Genomic DNA, 14632 nt, shown 5'->3' on the forward strand with positions numbered 1-14632 from the left:
TGAAGCGTGATTAAACTTTCAGAACAAAATATCTGTTTGCTGTTTAAAGTGTGCAGGAGACCTGTAGGCATATTAGCCGGCTGAAACAATGATCGCGGGACTTTGTCTCTCCTTTTGTTGTCTGAGCTGCACTTCAGTGTGAAGGCCGGGACAAAAGATAAAAGCAGCTACAGCAGACAGGATGAGGCAGCTCCCAGAGCAATTTGTCAGATTCACCACTTCATTTACACCAGCACCGCTGCCAATCTTTAGTTCACTTCTAGCTTTCTTCCAGCCTCCTCCTGTCTCTATAAAATCTCTCAGGAACTTTGATGGAGTTCAGATTTATTTTTCATCCAGTTTCCATTTTTTCTGCTTTTCTTAATCTAGCAAGTGCTGATTGCTTGATTTCCCCAAAAATCTTACTGTAGTTGCTTATCTGACTTTAGCCAGTCAGTGTAGAGCCCGAGGAGCTTTCTTCCAGCACAGAAATACCTGTCCCACAGCAGGCATTTCTTCCTTCTTACCCTTACGTGTGTGTTATGAACGCACACCCAATGTCTTATAGCTCCTGTTGTGGAAAAATGGGCTTAATAAGGATAAAGGAGGTAACTGTCAGGTGAATTCTCAGCAAGACATGGCCATCATGCTTTCTGCCTCCTGCACACTTTATACTGTTCCACATTGGAAAAGGAAACCAGTGTCCCCCGCTCATGTGTAGTGATTTATCACGAGGGGTCACCACAGCAAGTAGCTCCACATTTGATTTAAGTTTTATTCCAGCTGCCCTTCCTGACACAACCCCAAAGGGAATTTGTATTAACCTTAAAAATGCCATGTTGAATTTTGTTGCCCCATCAGTTGTTACTATTTGATTTCAGACCAACTCAATGCTTTGCTAACCATCTCTCTCTCCTCTTCCTTCCTTTGCTCCATAGCTTACAGGACCAACAGATCACAGTTACTTCGACAGCTACCCTCCAGATGATGACAGTCCTCCTGATGAGCTGTCTGGTTGGGACATGGACTTCTGAGGGCTTCTCCTCCATCTTTCCAACATTTTCCTTCCACTGCACACATTAACAACTAAAATCTAACAGCAAAAGTGGACTTACAGGTGACTTTACATCACCTCAGCCATGGTTTAGCAGCTTTATGATTGTCACAGATTGACAGATAATTGAAAATGGGATATTACCAAAAGGTAAACCCGTATTGCTCCTGCATCTTCATACAACATGTGCACATTTGAATGGAAGCCTTCAAAGGTGTAAAGGTTTACTGCTTGACTTTTCTTTTACTCTCTGTTTCACACTATTTTTGACAAAGATGTCGAGAAAAATCGAAGCGATTCAGAACAGTTTTAAGCTGCTCCAACAGCCGTGTCAGCGTTCAACATTCGAACAAAACTGGATGTGAAATGCAAAAGCTTTTACCTCAGAGCAGTCGGGCCACCACCAAGACATTTGCCAGAAGCAGATTAAGAACATTACCAGAAAGGATTTTATTAATGCCAACAAAACAGAAGGTTCTGGTTAATGGTGCTCAGTGTCACATTAATTAGCATGAAGCTGCCTAGCTTGACATACAGGATTAATGTATTAATCATTAACCCAGACAAAACTTCAGATGTAGCCCCGTTATGCAACAAAAAAGAAAGATTTCTAATATTTGTGTTGAATCACATTAAGTCAGGTAAGTTAACACTCCTTAGCTGGCTAATGTTAGTGGGCTAAGAGGACACTCAGGGCTACTGTGGCTGCACAGAATCAACTAGCTCAATTTGTGGTATTACTGTGGAATATAACAGGTTCTCATAGTTAGAATAAGTAAGGTTAGCATCACAGTAGGATAAAATTCTTTCTATACCTTCTATATGACGTACACTCATCAGCAACTGGGAGTCACAAGCCATATTATCAGTTCAACACCTCGTGCAGCCGCAGACACTCGGTAACAAAAATGCCACACAAACTGCTTCATCGGCTCACTGCAGAGTTAAACAGCTCGTTATGAAGCCGTCAGCCTGGAACCGGGTATTGGGATACACTAGGAGTCCATAATAACGCTATTATAAAGATTAATGAGCTTCTCTATAATCTGCTGCTGATATGTGCTGCACCAGGGTGGTGTGCTGGATAAACACCTCCACCCCATATTCAATTAAAATGTTTATTTTTATTTATATAGGCCCAGTTCACAACAGTTGTCATCTCAAGACTCATTACATTATAAGCTAAAGACCCTACAGTATTACGGAGAGAACCTCAAAGATCACACGAGGTAGAGAAGCAGAACCAGCCTCAGGGAGGGGCAGGAAACTAACCAAAACTACAGGAGAGTTGATCCCATGCAACAGGGCGATATAAACACATGGGAAGTGATAACAGCCAGCACTGTGACTGGGAATAAACTCCTCCATGTAACTGTCCCCTTGTGGAAGTTTGAGCCCCTCTGTAAAGCACAGTAACCCTGTGAGTTATTTTAGAGCTGGTGAAAGAGAACGTGCACTTTAACCAATCCTGAACGTGCACTGTTTTCTTAAAAACATCTCCCAGTGGCAATGTGGGCATTTCAGGGTAGCTTTCCAGTTGGTAATACCCACAAAAAACAGTAAAAACAAAATTTATTGTGCTAACATCACATTAGAGTAACTACAGACATGCAGAAATTACAGAAATGATTCACTGCCGTGTTTGTAGTTTTTGATTTCCTGAAGTTATTGGGTACAGCTCAAGCTTTTTTAAGTTTGCCCTCAGGCACAGTACATTTTATGGATGGTCCAGAAACACTCGGATGGTGTCATCGAGCTTCATAACCGATTGCTTTGGAGGGACCAAGAGTTTATTCAGCTCAGCATTCTTTGCCATACGTCATACTATTCTTATTTTCAATTCCCTAATTGCTCTTTTACTTCAGAAACATCGATGCGGCCTTTATTTCTAACAGCTAAAGGGAATTTGAGGAGATGACACTGCATTGAAAACCAACACACGCTGGATATGAACCCCAACAGAAACATCCATGAAGCATCTGTAGCTCCTTGTGCCAACTGTGTTATCCTCACAGCCTCTTCACTTTTGTCACAGATGACAAACAAAGACAGGAACACCTTCTCTCCACTTGAATCATAAAGTGTGAGCGTCTCGCGGTGGGCTTCCTGAGCCGGAGACACGTTTGAGCCGTTGATGATGTGAGGAGGAACAGCAGAGGCCGAAGTGAGCAGAATATGTTTAGGGTTTACTGTGAGGTGATTCTGAGGAACCTGGGGTTTAAATTGGTGTGTTTTCCATTTTAAACATTTGAGGTACCACGTCTCTGTGTATATACTCAATAATATAAAGCACAAGCATCCGAAATACACAGTTTATACAATCTAACCTACTTGCTCCTTTATATAAACCTTAAAAAAAAAACGGGTGAGTGAATTTGTAAATATCATGTATATTGTAAATGTGTCCTCTGATTGGTGAATGTATGTGTGAGTTTGGAGGAGCAGTGCTGTTTCAGGACAGAGTTTTTTAACTGCATTTACACAATCCCTTCAAACAGATCGGTTTAACATTTGAACTTTTTCATTTTATTAGTAAAGTGGCATTAACTCCAATTTCCTTTGGGCTGATCTGGAGGTTCTAGTCCACAGCAGATATTTCCTTTTCCTTTCAACAGCCCTAAAGAGGTCTTACCTGTGGTTGGATCACACTCAGAGATGTGGGCCGTCCTACAGTGGCCCACTTGTTGCTGCAATGGAAAACCGGAGGTGGATTTAGACGTTGAATTCACAAATTCTACTGTCATTACTGCAGAGGCAGATCTGATGGTAAAAGCAGAGGCATTTTGGTTAATGGCAGTCAGCGGAGCTCTCTCTGACAAATGAAGCTAGTGGTCTGTGCGTGAGAGTGGAAGTTGTTGGTTTATTTAAATGACTCATGATGTCTTGCATTGTAATCAGAAGATTCTCATAACAAAAAATGGAAATGTATCATGAGTGAAAGTGCAGTTTTATGAAGGTAAATATGATGCAAAATTCACGGGCCTGTAAGATAAAATGTAGAAAACATTTTAAGTTTTGTTTTCACTTTTAAAAATGTTTCACACTCTTGTGTTACATCTACAAGCTCTCACACGTTGCTACATGTTTACCTTAGTACAGTTTAGGCCAGCAAGCCCACGGGGTGTGATCATAAAGTTATGAGAACGGATCAATAAAAGTTTGATCCATTCTCACCTTGTTGTGCAACTTTGGACCATTTTCAGCGTGGCTGCTATTCTCTCAGAGGAAGTCCCATTATGTAATTGTACCTCTGGTATGTGCTGGATTTATTCCACTGCGTCAAAATGGTGATTCCTCAACCCTTCAGTGGGTGTGCTTCAACCTTTTAGAAAAGCAAATCTGTCGAGTGTACTTTGCACTCAAACTGGACAGCTAAAAACCTGCTAAGCTGTACCTGCAGACCCAGCTCTCATCAGCCGTGACAGTGCGAGATACAAAATCTGGGTCAGCTGGAAGCAGAAGTCTGAGGTTGGTGAGAAATCGCAGCACGGACAGTGAAATTTGTCAGAACTGGACATCCGGGGAGGGATCTAAAAATAGCAGCCACGCTGGAAGATGACTGAGAAGATGACCTTATGCGATTGGCCAAATATAAATCAGGCAAAGCTTTTGAATTTTATGAATATGTTCGAAAGTTCTTAATCAAATGTTATAGTGTAATAACAGATATGTGGGGAGGCAGCTAAATAGCTGACTTTAACACTTTAAAGTGGTTGAAGACAAAGTGATTGAACTTAACTGGATTGCTAATCAGCACACATAATGTGCTACACTGTATCTATACCTGCCTTTGTCTGACGCGATCCTGAAAAAATATATATACACTGTATATGAACAAAAAGTAAATAATCTAATAAAAAGGGAGCACACAAACATCCCTGTACATACAGATAAACTTTTGAATTTTGGTACTTGTACCTCAGAAACAGATTTTGTGTTATTTTCAGGAGGTACAGAGGGAGAAAATACATGAACTTTAAGTATTTTTCTTTGTTTTAAAATGGGATACAGCATTTCATAACCAAAGGTTGACAAAAATTAAATACAATAAAAGTCTTGATAGATTTTGTTCTTGCATACTTTTATTCATTTCTTTGAATGCTTTGGAAGGAGGGTCCGAGCTCAGAGGAGGGAGACCTTTAAACAGTTCACCACACTTTTAGTCAGTAGTGACAAATGTCCATCGCAGATATAAAGACCATCGACATTTCTGAGCTTCGGCCCCCCCTTTCCCAGACCACACCTTTACAAGATATGCAACATAGAGAAAATAAATAGATGCATGTTAAAGGCCTTTTCCATATACAAATATATTTTATGAAGCTTATTGTACAGGCATTTCTTTGTTTAACCTACAGCACAACATTTACACGAGAAGATGAAACAGTGAAGTAAAGGTCGATGCGCTGCGCTGTAGATGACTGCGCCGATTCATACTCGGAAAGTTGAGTCACAAATGCAGAAAAAGCAAGGATCCAAAAAGTGATGCGTCAGCAGTCGTCACATCTGCAAAGTTGTACTGGCACCAACGGAGGAAGCCACTTCATTCTATAACATGCATTTCTAAAAATCGTGTCGGCACAAAACGAGGAAGCACAAACTGTAAAACGTGTCAGTACAAAATATAGAAAGTTACACAATCTGCCCTCGGGTATTGACACAAAATAAATGTCTCTGGATTATCAAAATGGTTTGAAATACATTTGAGAATAAATTCCACAAAAGAATACGCGCTATGTTCACTCTGGAGCCTATTTTGTACCATAAGAAAAATACTCAGCTGCTTGCTTTGACTTGAGCTTCACGATGAATCAACTCGAACTTTTTGTGAAGCAGAAATCCACCCATTCAAAAAGGCACTTCTATCTCAAAGACGCATCATTGTAGTAGAGTGAGCTATATACAAAGGCAATGTACAAGTGTATAGAAAAAAAAAAAAACAAACGCTGCTATAATTACGTCTACTTGCTCTGAATAAATATTTGGTTTTATGAACTGTGACAATAACGCACAACTCAAGGCAAGGTTACGACATGTTAACTGCTCCTCCAGGTGTGCCTGTTGTTTGTAGCTGATCTGACTCGAATAACACACCCTCTAATGATTTATGTAAAACCCACTCTGTAGAATAATACACAGTAATAATAATGACTGTCATATTGCTCAAAACGTGAATAACAGAAAGGACATAATAATGCACAGCTTGTTTTTGCTTCATCTCATTTTTTCTACTGCCACCACTGTACCCAGCTGATGCTAGTAGCTTGCACCAAGTACCACTTTTCTGTTTTTCCTGAAGCTGAAAAACAGCACAAAGGTGAAACTGAAATCCAAGTAAAAGTCAGAGTAGCGGTACCTTTCAATATCCTATACCTTCAAGAAGTTTTTTTGGGGGGGAAACAGGTAAAAAAGAAAAACTTGCATATGTATTTTTTCCTGTGAGAATAAAATTTTGGGAGGAGAGTATTTAAATGAATCATAAAAACTTAATTTGCTAAGTTTGGTAGCAGGCAGTTTACTGCAAATTGTGCTCAATTTAACACTGAAAAAAGTTCATTTTGACCTGATAGTTGGAGTGTTCATTTATTTTAAGCCATCTACCAATTTGTACGAATGAATGGCTTAAAGCTGTCAGCCCGTCCTAAAGCTCTTCCCCCCAAATGCCTACAGTGCAGCCCGACATGTTTCTGGTCCTCAGTAATACTGGTGTTTTCATGAAACGGATCAGAACGTAACTGAGTTTGAAGCGGAGCTTCGCAGAGAAGAAAAACGTCCCAGCAGAAGTTGCACCCCTGCAAAAATCCATCTTCTGCTGGGTTTTAAAGGCACCCAAATTACTTTTTCAGAAATTTTATCCACCTCCACCTCCGAGACCTCACGCAACACTTTCCATCAGTTTCTAACAGAAGAGTATGTCAAAAACATATTTCTCCTTCAGCTGCCTCTCACTGAGCATTAATTTTTGCAGTTCTGGCCTCATGCTAACAAGTTAATCTGGCCTCACCTACGAGGTTTACTCATGAAGCTTTTTCATTTTCTTGGAGAAGCAAAACATGCCTCAGAATGTCCCTGTTAATGAGGAGACCATATGAATGTAGCTTACTCTTCCACCTATAATAAACTCTAAAAAAAATGTTGGTTCTGTACAACAACAGAGTTAAACATAAATATGTAAAGCAACCTAAAAGTCTACGTCACAATTCTGGCTTTGGAATCTAATATAACCCTTTATAGCAGCCAAGCCAAAAAATGATACAATAAATTCTCGTATGGTGAATAACACAGTGATAGTACAGACATAAATACTTACACATAGTAACAAAAACCATGCAAATGCGAGCAGAGGTGACCTGGAGGTGACAACTTCAAGCTGTGAAGGAGAGAAAGATGAGTACAACCACCTCGCCCTTCCACGGGCACCAGCTGAAATGAAGATCTTTTTGGTTTTTCCTGAAAAGTGAATATTTTCCTTCAGTTTTTGTCTCTTTTATGCCTCAGCTGGTGTTTGTATGCCTTGATAGTGGGTTTATGATCGCATCCACCCTGCCGTCGCCCAACTGATAACTGAGCAGCGATGATAAATACGTTTAAAATACAACTTTTACTAGGATAACTCACGTGATCCATTTCTTCCCACTGACAGTCACATCGTCACCTGGAACAACAGGCGGTGCTCTCCTCCAGTGCAAAAGGGAAGTTGTATTCACTTGATATTTGTATCTGAGTGAGTGTATGACTGCAGGAACAGGAGAAGAGACCGTCTTTATGGCTGTATGTGGGGTTTTTTGTTTGTTTGTTTTTTACTTCTCTTTATGACACGAGGTGTGTGCGATGAGGCCTGGGAGGAAAAAGAAACTATCTACAGGCGCAGGAATCTACTGTCATGTTGGGGTAGACTTTCAGCACCACATTCTTGTCCTCGTCAAAGAAAAGGATGCTGAGGGAAGACATTTTCTCGGGGACACAGCACGGCTCGGGGATGCCTGGGATGACGCCCACCGCCCGCACTATGCTCTGGATGGTGGCGTGGTTAGATGGCTTCAGAGCCTTAAAAAAAAGAGCAAATAAATGTCATTTTAAAGTAAAAGTTAAACAGTTATGAACTTTTGATGAGCCAACAGGACATGTTTCTAACAAGCTGGGCCTTGTTTTCCAGAGTCACAGAAACCCAGAGTGATAGCAAATATTCACACGTACATTTATTTTTCCTTCTACCGAACATATTTGAAAGCAGAAAAAAGACATTCAAAACGTCCCCAAATGTATAACCAATTCAACAATATCAAACTTTACTTGTTGCTGAAGTTCTGCACATGTAGTTTTCCTATTTGCCATTTAAGATCATATATAATCTTATTTGTCAAGGGCATAGCAATATTATTCAGTGCAACTAGCATGCAGCATTGGCCGAAGGGTCTGTGGGTCTGAATTTAAGTTCTACACGCCCAGCAGTTCACCTGCACAGCTGCTTCATTCTCAACAGGAACTAGTAAGCGATAGAAGTCTTCCCACACCACTCCACAGGAAAAAAAAGTGCACCCTTTTAATCATGGCTATTTAGAAGCTTCTAAAACTTCAACCTGACAAACGAGACAACGTTTTCTGCACAGGCTGAGCAGAAAAGCTGCAGGAGAGGGAGGCGGCTGCCTTAAAAGCCCTAGGCTCTACTTCTGGGACTAATTACCTCCGACTACAAAGACCTGTGACTCCGACTTAATGAATTAAGTGGATGTAGCTCGTGCATTCCGGCCATGTTTAAAATACCTGCGTGGTTATCTTATCACCGGTGCCACGAGCTAAAAGGGAAGTTGATGTTTAACATCAGGCAGATGTTTTTTGTGTCTCTCACTTATTTCCATCTTCTGTGTAAAGGCTTAACGTTATCCTCTGTAGATACTTCATTCAAGATACTTGTTGGTTTGTTTTAGGTAATAACATTTTTATTGAATTTTGATGAGGAGGTCAACCAGCTGTTTATGAGGACGCCGGTTTTCTTACTAAGCATGTTAGATGACATCTGTAGCTTCACTATTACTGCAGGTTTAATATAGTAGGACTGCTTGGGCTAAATCTAGATTTACATCTGATGTGCATCTTTAAAGACAAAGATACAATCTGAAGATAAAAGCATGAAGAACTATCTGCACAACTACTGTAACTACTTTAACCCTGCTGTTGAAGATCAAAGCCAATGACATAAGGCTTGCCACTGTTGCCTGTTATATAAAACAAAGATAGCAGGGACCCCTGAGGTTGATTTTCCCCATGTTAAATTAATGCAAAGCAGTAAAGAGACTGCTATCTGAATGTAGCCCGTCCTATTTACATAATGTATACCATACTGCAAAAAAAAAAAAAAGTTAAAGACTAATGTCTGCAGTCTTTAGTTACAGAGCCAAACAATTCTTACAGGGGTCGCCAAGCCAAGCCAATAATGTACACTGCTGGTATAGAAACTGATGGCTCTAACTTTCAACTATTCTTATCATTTGCTTATGCAGACATGACTGTCATTTAGGACTGCGTCATAAGGAATCATTAATAATCACCATGTAAAGAAATGGTTTTCAAAAAAGTTACTCTGGAAAAACAGAAGCTACTGGATTTAACTTTAGCTTAAAAGTATGGGGACGACCACCTAATGGGCTTCACTATTGTCAGGCAGCCAGAGCGGAGGCCATAAGGATTTCTGCAAGTACGGAGATGGTTAAATGTTCTTTCCTTCCACAAATTCTGCTTGGATAGACAAATTATTTGCTTTTCATTATAGCAACTAAATAGACATCATCCTTTCAGAACCATTAGTAAATTCACTCTGAGACTTGCAAATGATAAAGTTGTAAAGATGGGCTGCTGGTGCTAGCATTGCTAACGTTAACCTCACACAGCACATGAATCTAGGGCAAAATACCACGCGTATTTCTGCAGTATTTAAAATATGATAAGATTGCAGTGAGAGTGGTTTCTAGTGGCTCTTAAATATTAGAAAATTGCCAGTTGTTTAAATGAGAGAAAAATAGCCCAGGTGACCAACACTTAAACATTCAAAACTGAGACAGTATAACGGATGAGGTTAAGCATTAGCCACATATTTATTGTAGCTATGTTAAAGAGACATTTGTTAATCCCATTCTTTTCATAATGAAAATAGATTTTAAATCTGTGAACTGTAGAGACAGGAAGTTCAGTTAATTAGCAGTCTGGCTAGCAGTGCAGCCTAGCATTGGCCGATACTGAATGACACCCGGCTTCCATGGTTACGTGTCAGTGACTCTGACACAAAATGTATAACTACAAATTTTTTAAATATCTATATACTGCAGAACTATGTTGCTTTGCTAAGCTATCACAATTTTCCATTACAGACAGAAATAAATGTGCTATCGCTGTTTTTTGTACTTACGTAGCAGTTGGTCTGATTTGTTTTCTCCAATTTAATCAGCTAGCAGATTATTCACCATCTTTAATGGCCATACTTTATTGCCTCGGACCACCCTTTGGTTCTTTGCCCATGTAGAGGATATAAAGAGTTCTGCTCCTGCAGATCACCTGTAAGTTGCCTAAACTGCTTTCATAAAACTTTTATCTGCACTATTAATATCAAAACCGAACAAAAACTAAATTTAACAAAAAAAAAACATTGGTTTTTGGTTTATTTATAATCTTCAGTTGTGAAAAAACAAAAACAGGTTCCCAGATGTATTGTCTAGAGAGTATTGAATTAGTGCTACCATTTTAGGCTGTGATCACTTTAAAAAGAAAAAATTCCATCTTTAACCAGCTCTCACAAGTGACCCATCTATAATGACGAAGTCTACCAAAGATCAGCTTTCCCTCTTCATATAGCTAATTGGTAGAAATACTATAATTGCCACCGTACTGAGCTTTACCTTCTCTAACCCACTAATTTTTTGCTTTGGCACCTTTAGTACTGTCTAAAAGCACTATAGTGTGGTGCTACCGGGCTTTGAATCTCACCTTTGGCATGGGGAACTGGCAGGACCCTGAGCAATAATAGGCATCAAACGACTTGGGCGATATAATCCATTCGCTCCATCCAATGTCGGCAAAGTCAACTTTCAGGTATCTCCGAGCGCAGTTCCTGGGCTCGTTCCACTGCTTCTTTCGCGCCTTTTTAATCGTCTGCTCATCAAACTGTAGCAAGGGCATCTTATGCCGCTGATTCTTGCGTGTCTTTTTACGCGGCCGGCGTGCCTGTTTGTTTTCAAATGGTTCGTAGGGAGTTGTCTCGTCCCAGCCGGTCGTCTCATATGGGTACTCGGGACCAGGAAGTTCATTATTTTGCAAAGGTAGGAGAACATTCACTGAGCGCCTGTGTCTGGGCTGCGGCTGTCCTTCGGTGTCGTTTTGCTCTTGTAGTCCCACTTTATGGAAGCCGTGTGAAATGGAGCCCTCACCTCTCACTGAGTGGGGCCTCTGGAGAGTAGCTACCACACTTTCAGGCTCTGAAATGGCAGAGTCATTGGCATAGACCAGGATGTAGGGTGAGCGGTCTGACAGGAGCTTCTTCCACGGCTGGGAACCTTGTGAAGCCACTTCAATCCCAATAAGCAGCTCGTCGTGGTGTTTGGCCTGGTTGACCACACGAGTTATGTCCTTCCACTGCCAAGATATGAAGTCCCTGTAGAGGGTGGACACATTGATCCGAAAATGTCCAAGAGTCCTCATCTTGTTATCCACAGATGCAAAGCTCCAGATGACCATGTGGATGTGGCTGTGCCTCCTGGGACCATGGCGAGCGCAGCTTTTGGACCTGGAGCAGCCCTGGGTGCTGTTCTGAAGGTCTCCAATGTAATAATGAAGAGTAGCTGACAGGATGTCTTCTGATTTGGTGAGGGAGGTGAGGTTGAAAATCTGCAGCTGTTTCTTGTTTATAGTACCTGTGCATATAATGAGTAATATCATGAACAGAGTGAAACACGGTTCACATCATTTCAAAACTGACCATGGCCTTTCCTAAACTTTACTGCTAGTAATAATAATTTATATGTTTGTATTTCCTCTTTTTAGTCCAGCGTTTTCATCATCGGGCTTATGTTGTGCACTTTTTTTGCTCAGGTCATGAAACAGTTGTTCACCCTAATGCAATAGAATTATTTTGGGATTTTAAAAAACGTATTAAAAAAATCATTAATTACAAAATATTTTTAAAGATCGGCAGGACACAGGACAATTCACCCAAGCTTTAACAGGCTTTCATTTTGAGGATTGCTTCACTCAAAAAGAAAATTGTCACTGTAAAGAAAGAACAGACCAGTACTTTAGAAGGTTTCTTTAACATTTTAAACATGTCATTGCTTGCAACAGCATAGCAGAAACTCCCACTTATCTCCACTGCTTTGGGATAAAAGCAGAAATTTCAAGCAAAAACCAAAAACTCCTGCATGGCCAAATTCTTCTGAGGATCAATCGTGAAATATGTTTGTGATTTGGGTGAACCTGCCCTTTAATGCTATACCATACAGCAGCCGGGCGACAGGAGGCAGTGTAATCTAACAAAGTTTAACCCTAAGTGGCAACTGGTCGCCCCATGGTCCGAGTGATAATAACACAGCGAAGTGTAAACACTTGAGGGTTTATTGGATTAAAGTTACTATAAATGAACCTGAAGAAGAGGGGAAAAAAAGCTCCAGCTGAAAGGACATTAGCGCTCGCTGCAGTGGAAACTCAAACGCTGCTACAGCTCAGGCAGTCTGGGCAGCTGCCAGATGCTGGCTCGAGAGAAAATTTATCAAGACTATCTGACAGTAAAATCTGAAGGTGTGAACAGTTGTGCGGCCAAGCTATGTTAAATTGCATGCCACCATCTGATGCGAATCTTTTACTCTTACTGGCAAAAGGAATGCGTAACAGGTTGTTCACATTTCCATTACTGGATCAACAGGTGTATTTCTTTTTCAGCTCCGCACACATGAACGGCATCGGTCTTAACGAATTTTACATTATGCTCTATAAAATAAGACTTACTCAATATTATAGATGTTCTTTCTACTTTAAGTTTTTCATCTATAGATGGAAAAAATGTGCCGATTTGCATTTTTACTATGCAGGTGATTCAAGCTGATTGAGGCAAAATGGAAACATATAACATCAAAAAGGCATGCCGGTCACTGACTTCTATGCTGGTAGAAGTCGGTGTTCTTAATATACATAAAACATTTGATACATACCCCAATGCGCTTTGAAACTACGAACAGTGTTGCCGTCCTTGAAGGGAAATCCAGCGCTGTTGTACTTCGCGTAAAGCATCTGCATGTGCTCCGTCATCGTATCCTGTAAAAGCGCATCCCGGTCTTCTTTTGTCGCGTATTTTTTATCCACCGAATGCGTAAAATCCACCTTTAGTCTCTCGGGGATATTGTCCGTTTTCAGCATCGCGCACAATCCAACGCACAAATAACTCCATCCGTAAAGCAGCACGATCACAAATCGAGAGTAGAGTGCCATGTTCGAGGCAAAGGAAACGTAGCAAACGAAAAAATAACAGCTGTGGAAAAACTAACACGTTTCCGAAAGTGGCCCCTATCTCCAGAAACACATACCATCACCTGAGTCCTCTGCAAGAAAATGACACCATCACCTTTGACACCGGTCACAACAAGAGAGGAAGATGCGTTATCCAAGTTGTCTCTACTTTTGATAAGTTGCAGGTCTAAATGTGTTTGAGTCAGTAAATTAAGTCAGTAAAAAGATAAAAATAATAATGATAAAAAGGTTCCGGCGCGCAGGATGAGGTGTGAGAAAGCAGAAGGAGAAAAACTGCGCCTCTCCGACTCCAAGCTGATTTCAGGTCCAGCAGTCAACCGTCCCTCAGTCTCAGCTTTCATTGAAGGTAAAGCATGTTGTGCTTGGTATTATAGGGCTTGTGGGACCAGCTGGGTATTCCTCTCTCCTTTCTCTCTCACACACACACACACACTGCGCACACACACGTACACATGCTCACCCTCAGAGAGAGAGAGGGGGAGAGAGAGAGAGAGAGTTTCCTGTTCAAAATACTTCTACGCACATTCAGCCTGGGGACAAATTATCTCGAATTATCTCGTTATCAAGAGCCGAAGGGGGCGTGTTTTGTCGGTTGACTCGAGACGGAGAGCGTGAAAATATTTTACTAAACGACATTCCAGAGGTTTATTGAACTGATTTCAACACCTAAACTGCTGCCAGAGAACAGCCCCTCCGTGCGCAATTTCTACTCCGCAGAGCTGCGCGTCCGGGCCGCGCTGCTGAATGAAGCGGCTTATTGTCGGCATTAAAGGCTTTCTTCCCTACTTAGTTTAGTTCAATGGAGTTAAGCACACACATCCTGTACCATCACAGTCCGATCCGGATGCATACTGTTCCCCGCCTTCCCCCCAAACAGCCATCAGGCGGGGTTTGAACACCCCACCCAGTCGGCCTGCAGTCCCCCCCACCACTGGTCCTCTTTCAGGGGCACTCGGGAGGAAATGATTAGGGCATTTCCCCGCCCTTGGACATCTGATGGCAATAATATTAGCATGCCATGTCTTTCATAGCAGTCAACAGGCTGAATGACTTTAACGTCTTCAGCTGCTACCAGATAAGCAAGAAGCATCA

General features: G+C 41.2%; 2 protein-coding genes across 3 annotated transcripts in view; one reads left to right on the forward strand and one right to left on the reverse strand.

Moving 5' to 3' along the window:
• The window catches only part of prkg2 (protein kinase cGMP-dependent 2), a 37737-nt gene extending 32673 nt beyond the window's left edge, over nt 1-5064 (forward strand). The window contains exon 18 of one of the 2 annotated variants that reach the window (XM_082556062.1): nt 918-5064. In XM_082556062.1, the coding sequence (XP_082412188.1) occupies nt 918-1013 (96 nt within the window). In that variant the 3' untranslated portion in view covers nt 1014-5064. The remainder of the gene's footprint in view (nt 1-917) is intronic. The other variant, XM_082556061.1, reaches the window with a different exon arrangement.
• A 29-nt stretch (nt 5065-5093) lies between these two features.
• bmp3 (bone morphogenetic protein 3) lies at nt 5094-14378 on the reverse strand. The gene is made up of 3 exons (XM_082556076.1): nt 13225-14378; nt 11012-11934; nt 5094-8080 (listed from the first exon to the last, which is right to left on the reverse strand). Exons 1-3 carry the CDS (start codon nt 13499-13501, stop codon nt 7889-7891), a joined length of 1392 nt encoding a protein of 463 aa, XP_082412202.1. The 5' UTR covers nt 13502-14378; the 3' UTR covers nt 5094-7888.
• Nucleotides 14379-14632: the final 254 nt, after the last annotated feature.

This window comes from Aulonocara stuartgranti, assembly GCF_965226115.1.
Source record: "Aulonocara stuartgranti genome assembly, chromosome: 12".
Taxonomy (NCBI): Eukaryota; Metazoa; Chordata; class Actinopteri; order Cichliformes; family Cichlidae; genus Aulonocara; species Aulonocara stuartgranti.

Coding starts and splice junctions, on each gene's coding strand:
- bmp3 (XM_082556076.1), bottom strand. CDS start 13,501: ATGGCACTCTACTCTCGATTTGTGATCGTGCTGCTTTACGGATGGAGT. Junction 11,935..13,224: donor TAGTTTCAAAGCGCATTGGG/GTATGTATCAAA, acceptor TTATATGCACAG/GTACTATAAACAAGAAACAG. Junction 8,081..11,011: donor GCCAGTTCCCCATGCCAAAG/GTGAGATTCAAA, acceptor CTTTTTTTTAAG/GCTCTGAAGCCATCTAACCA.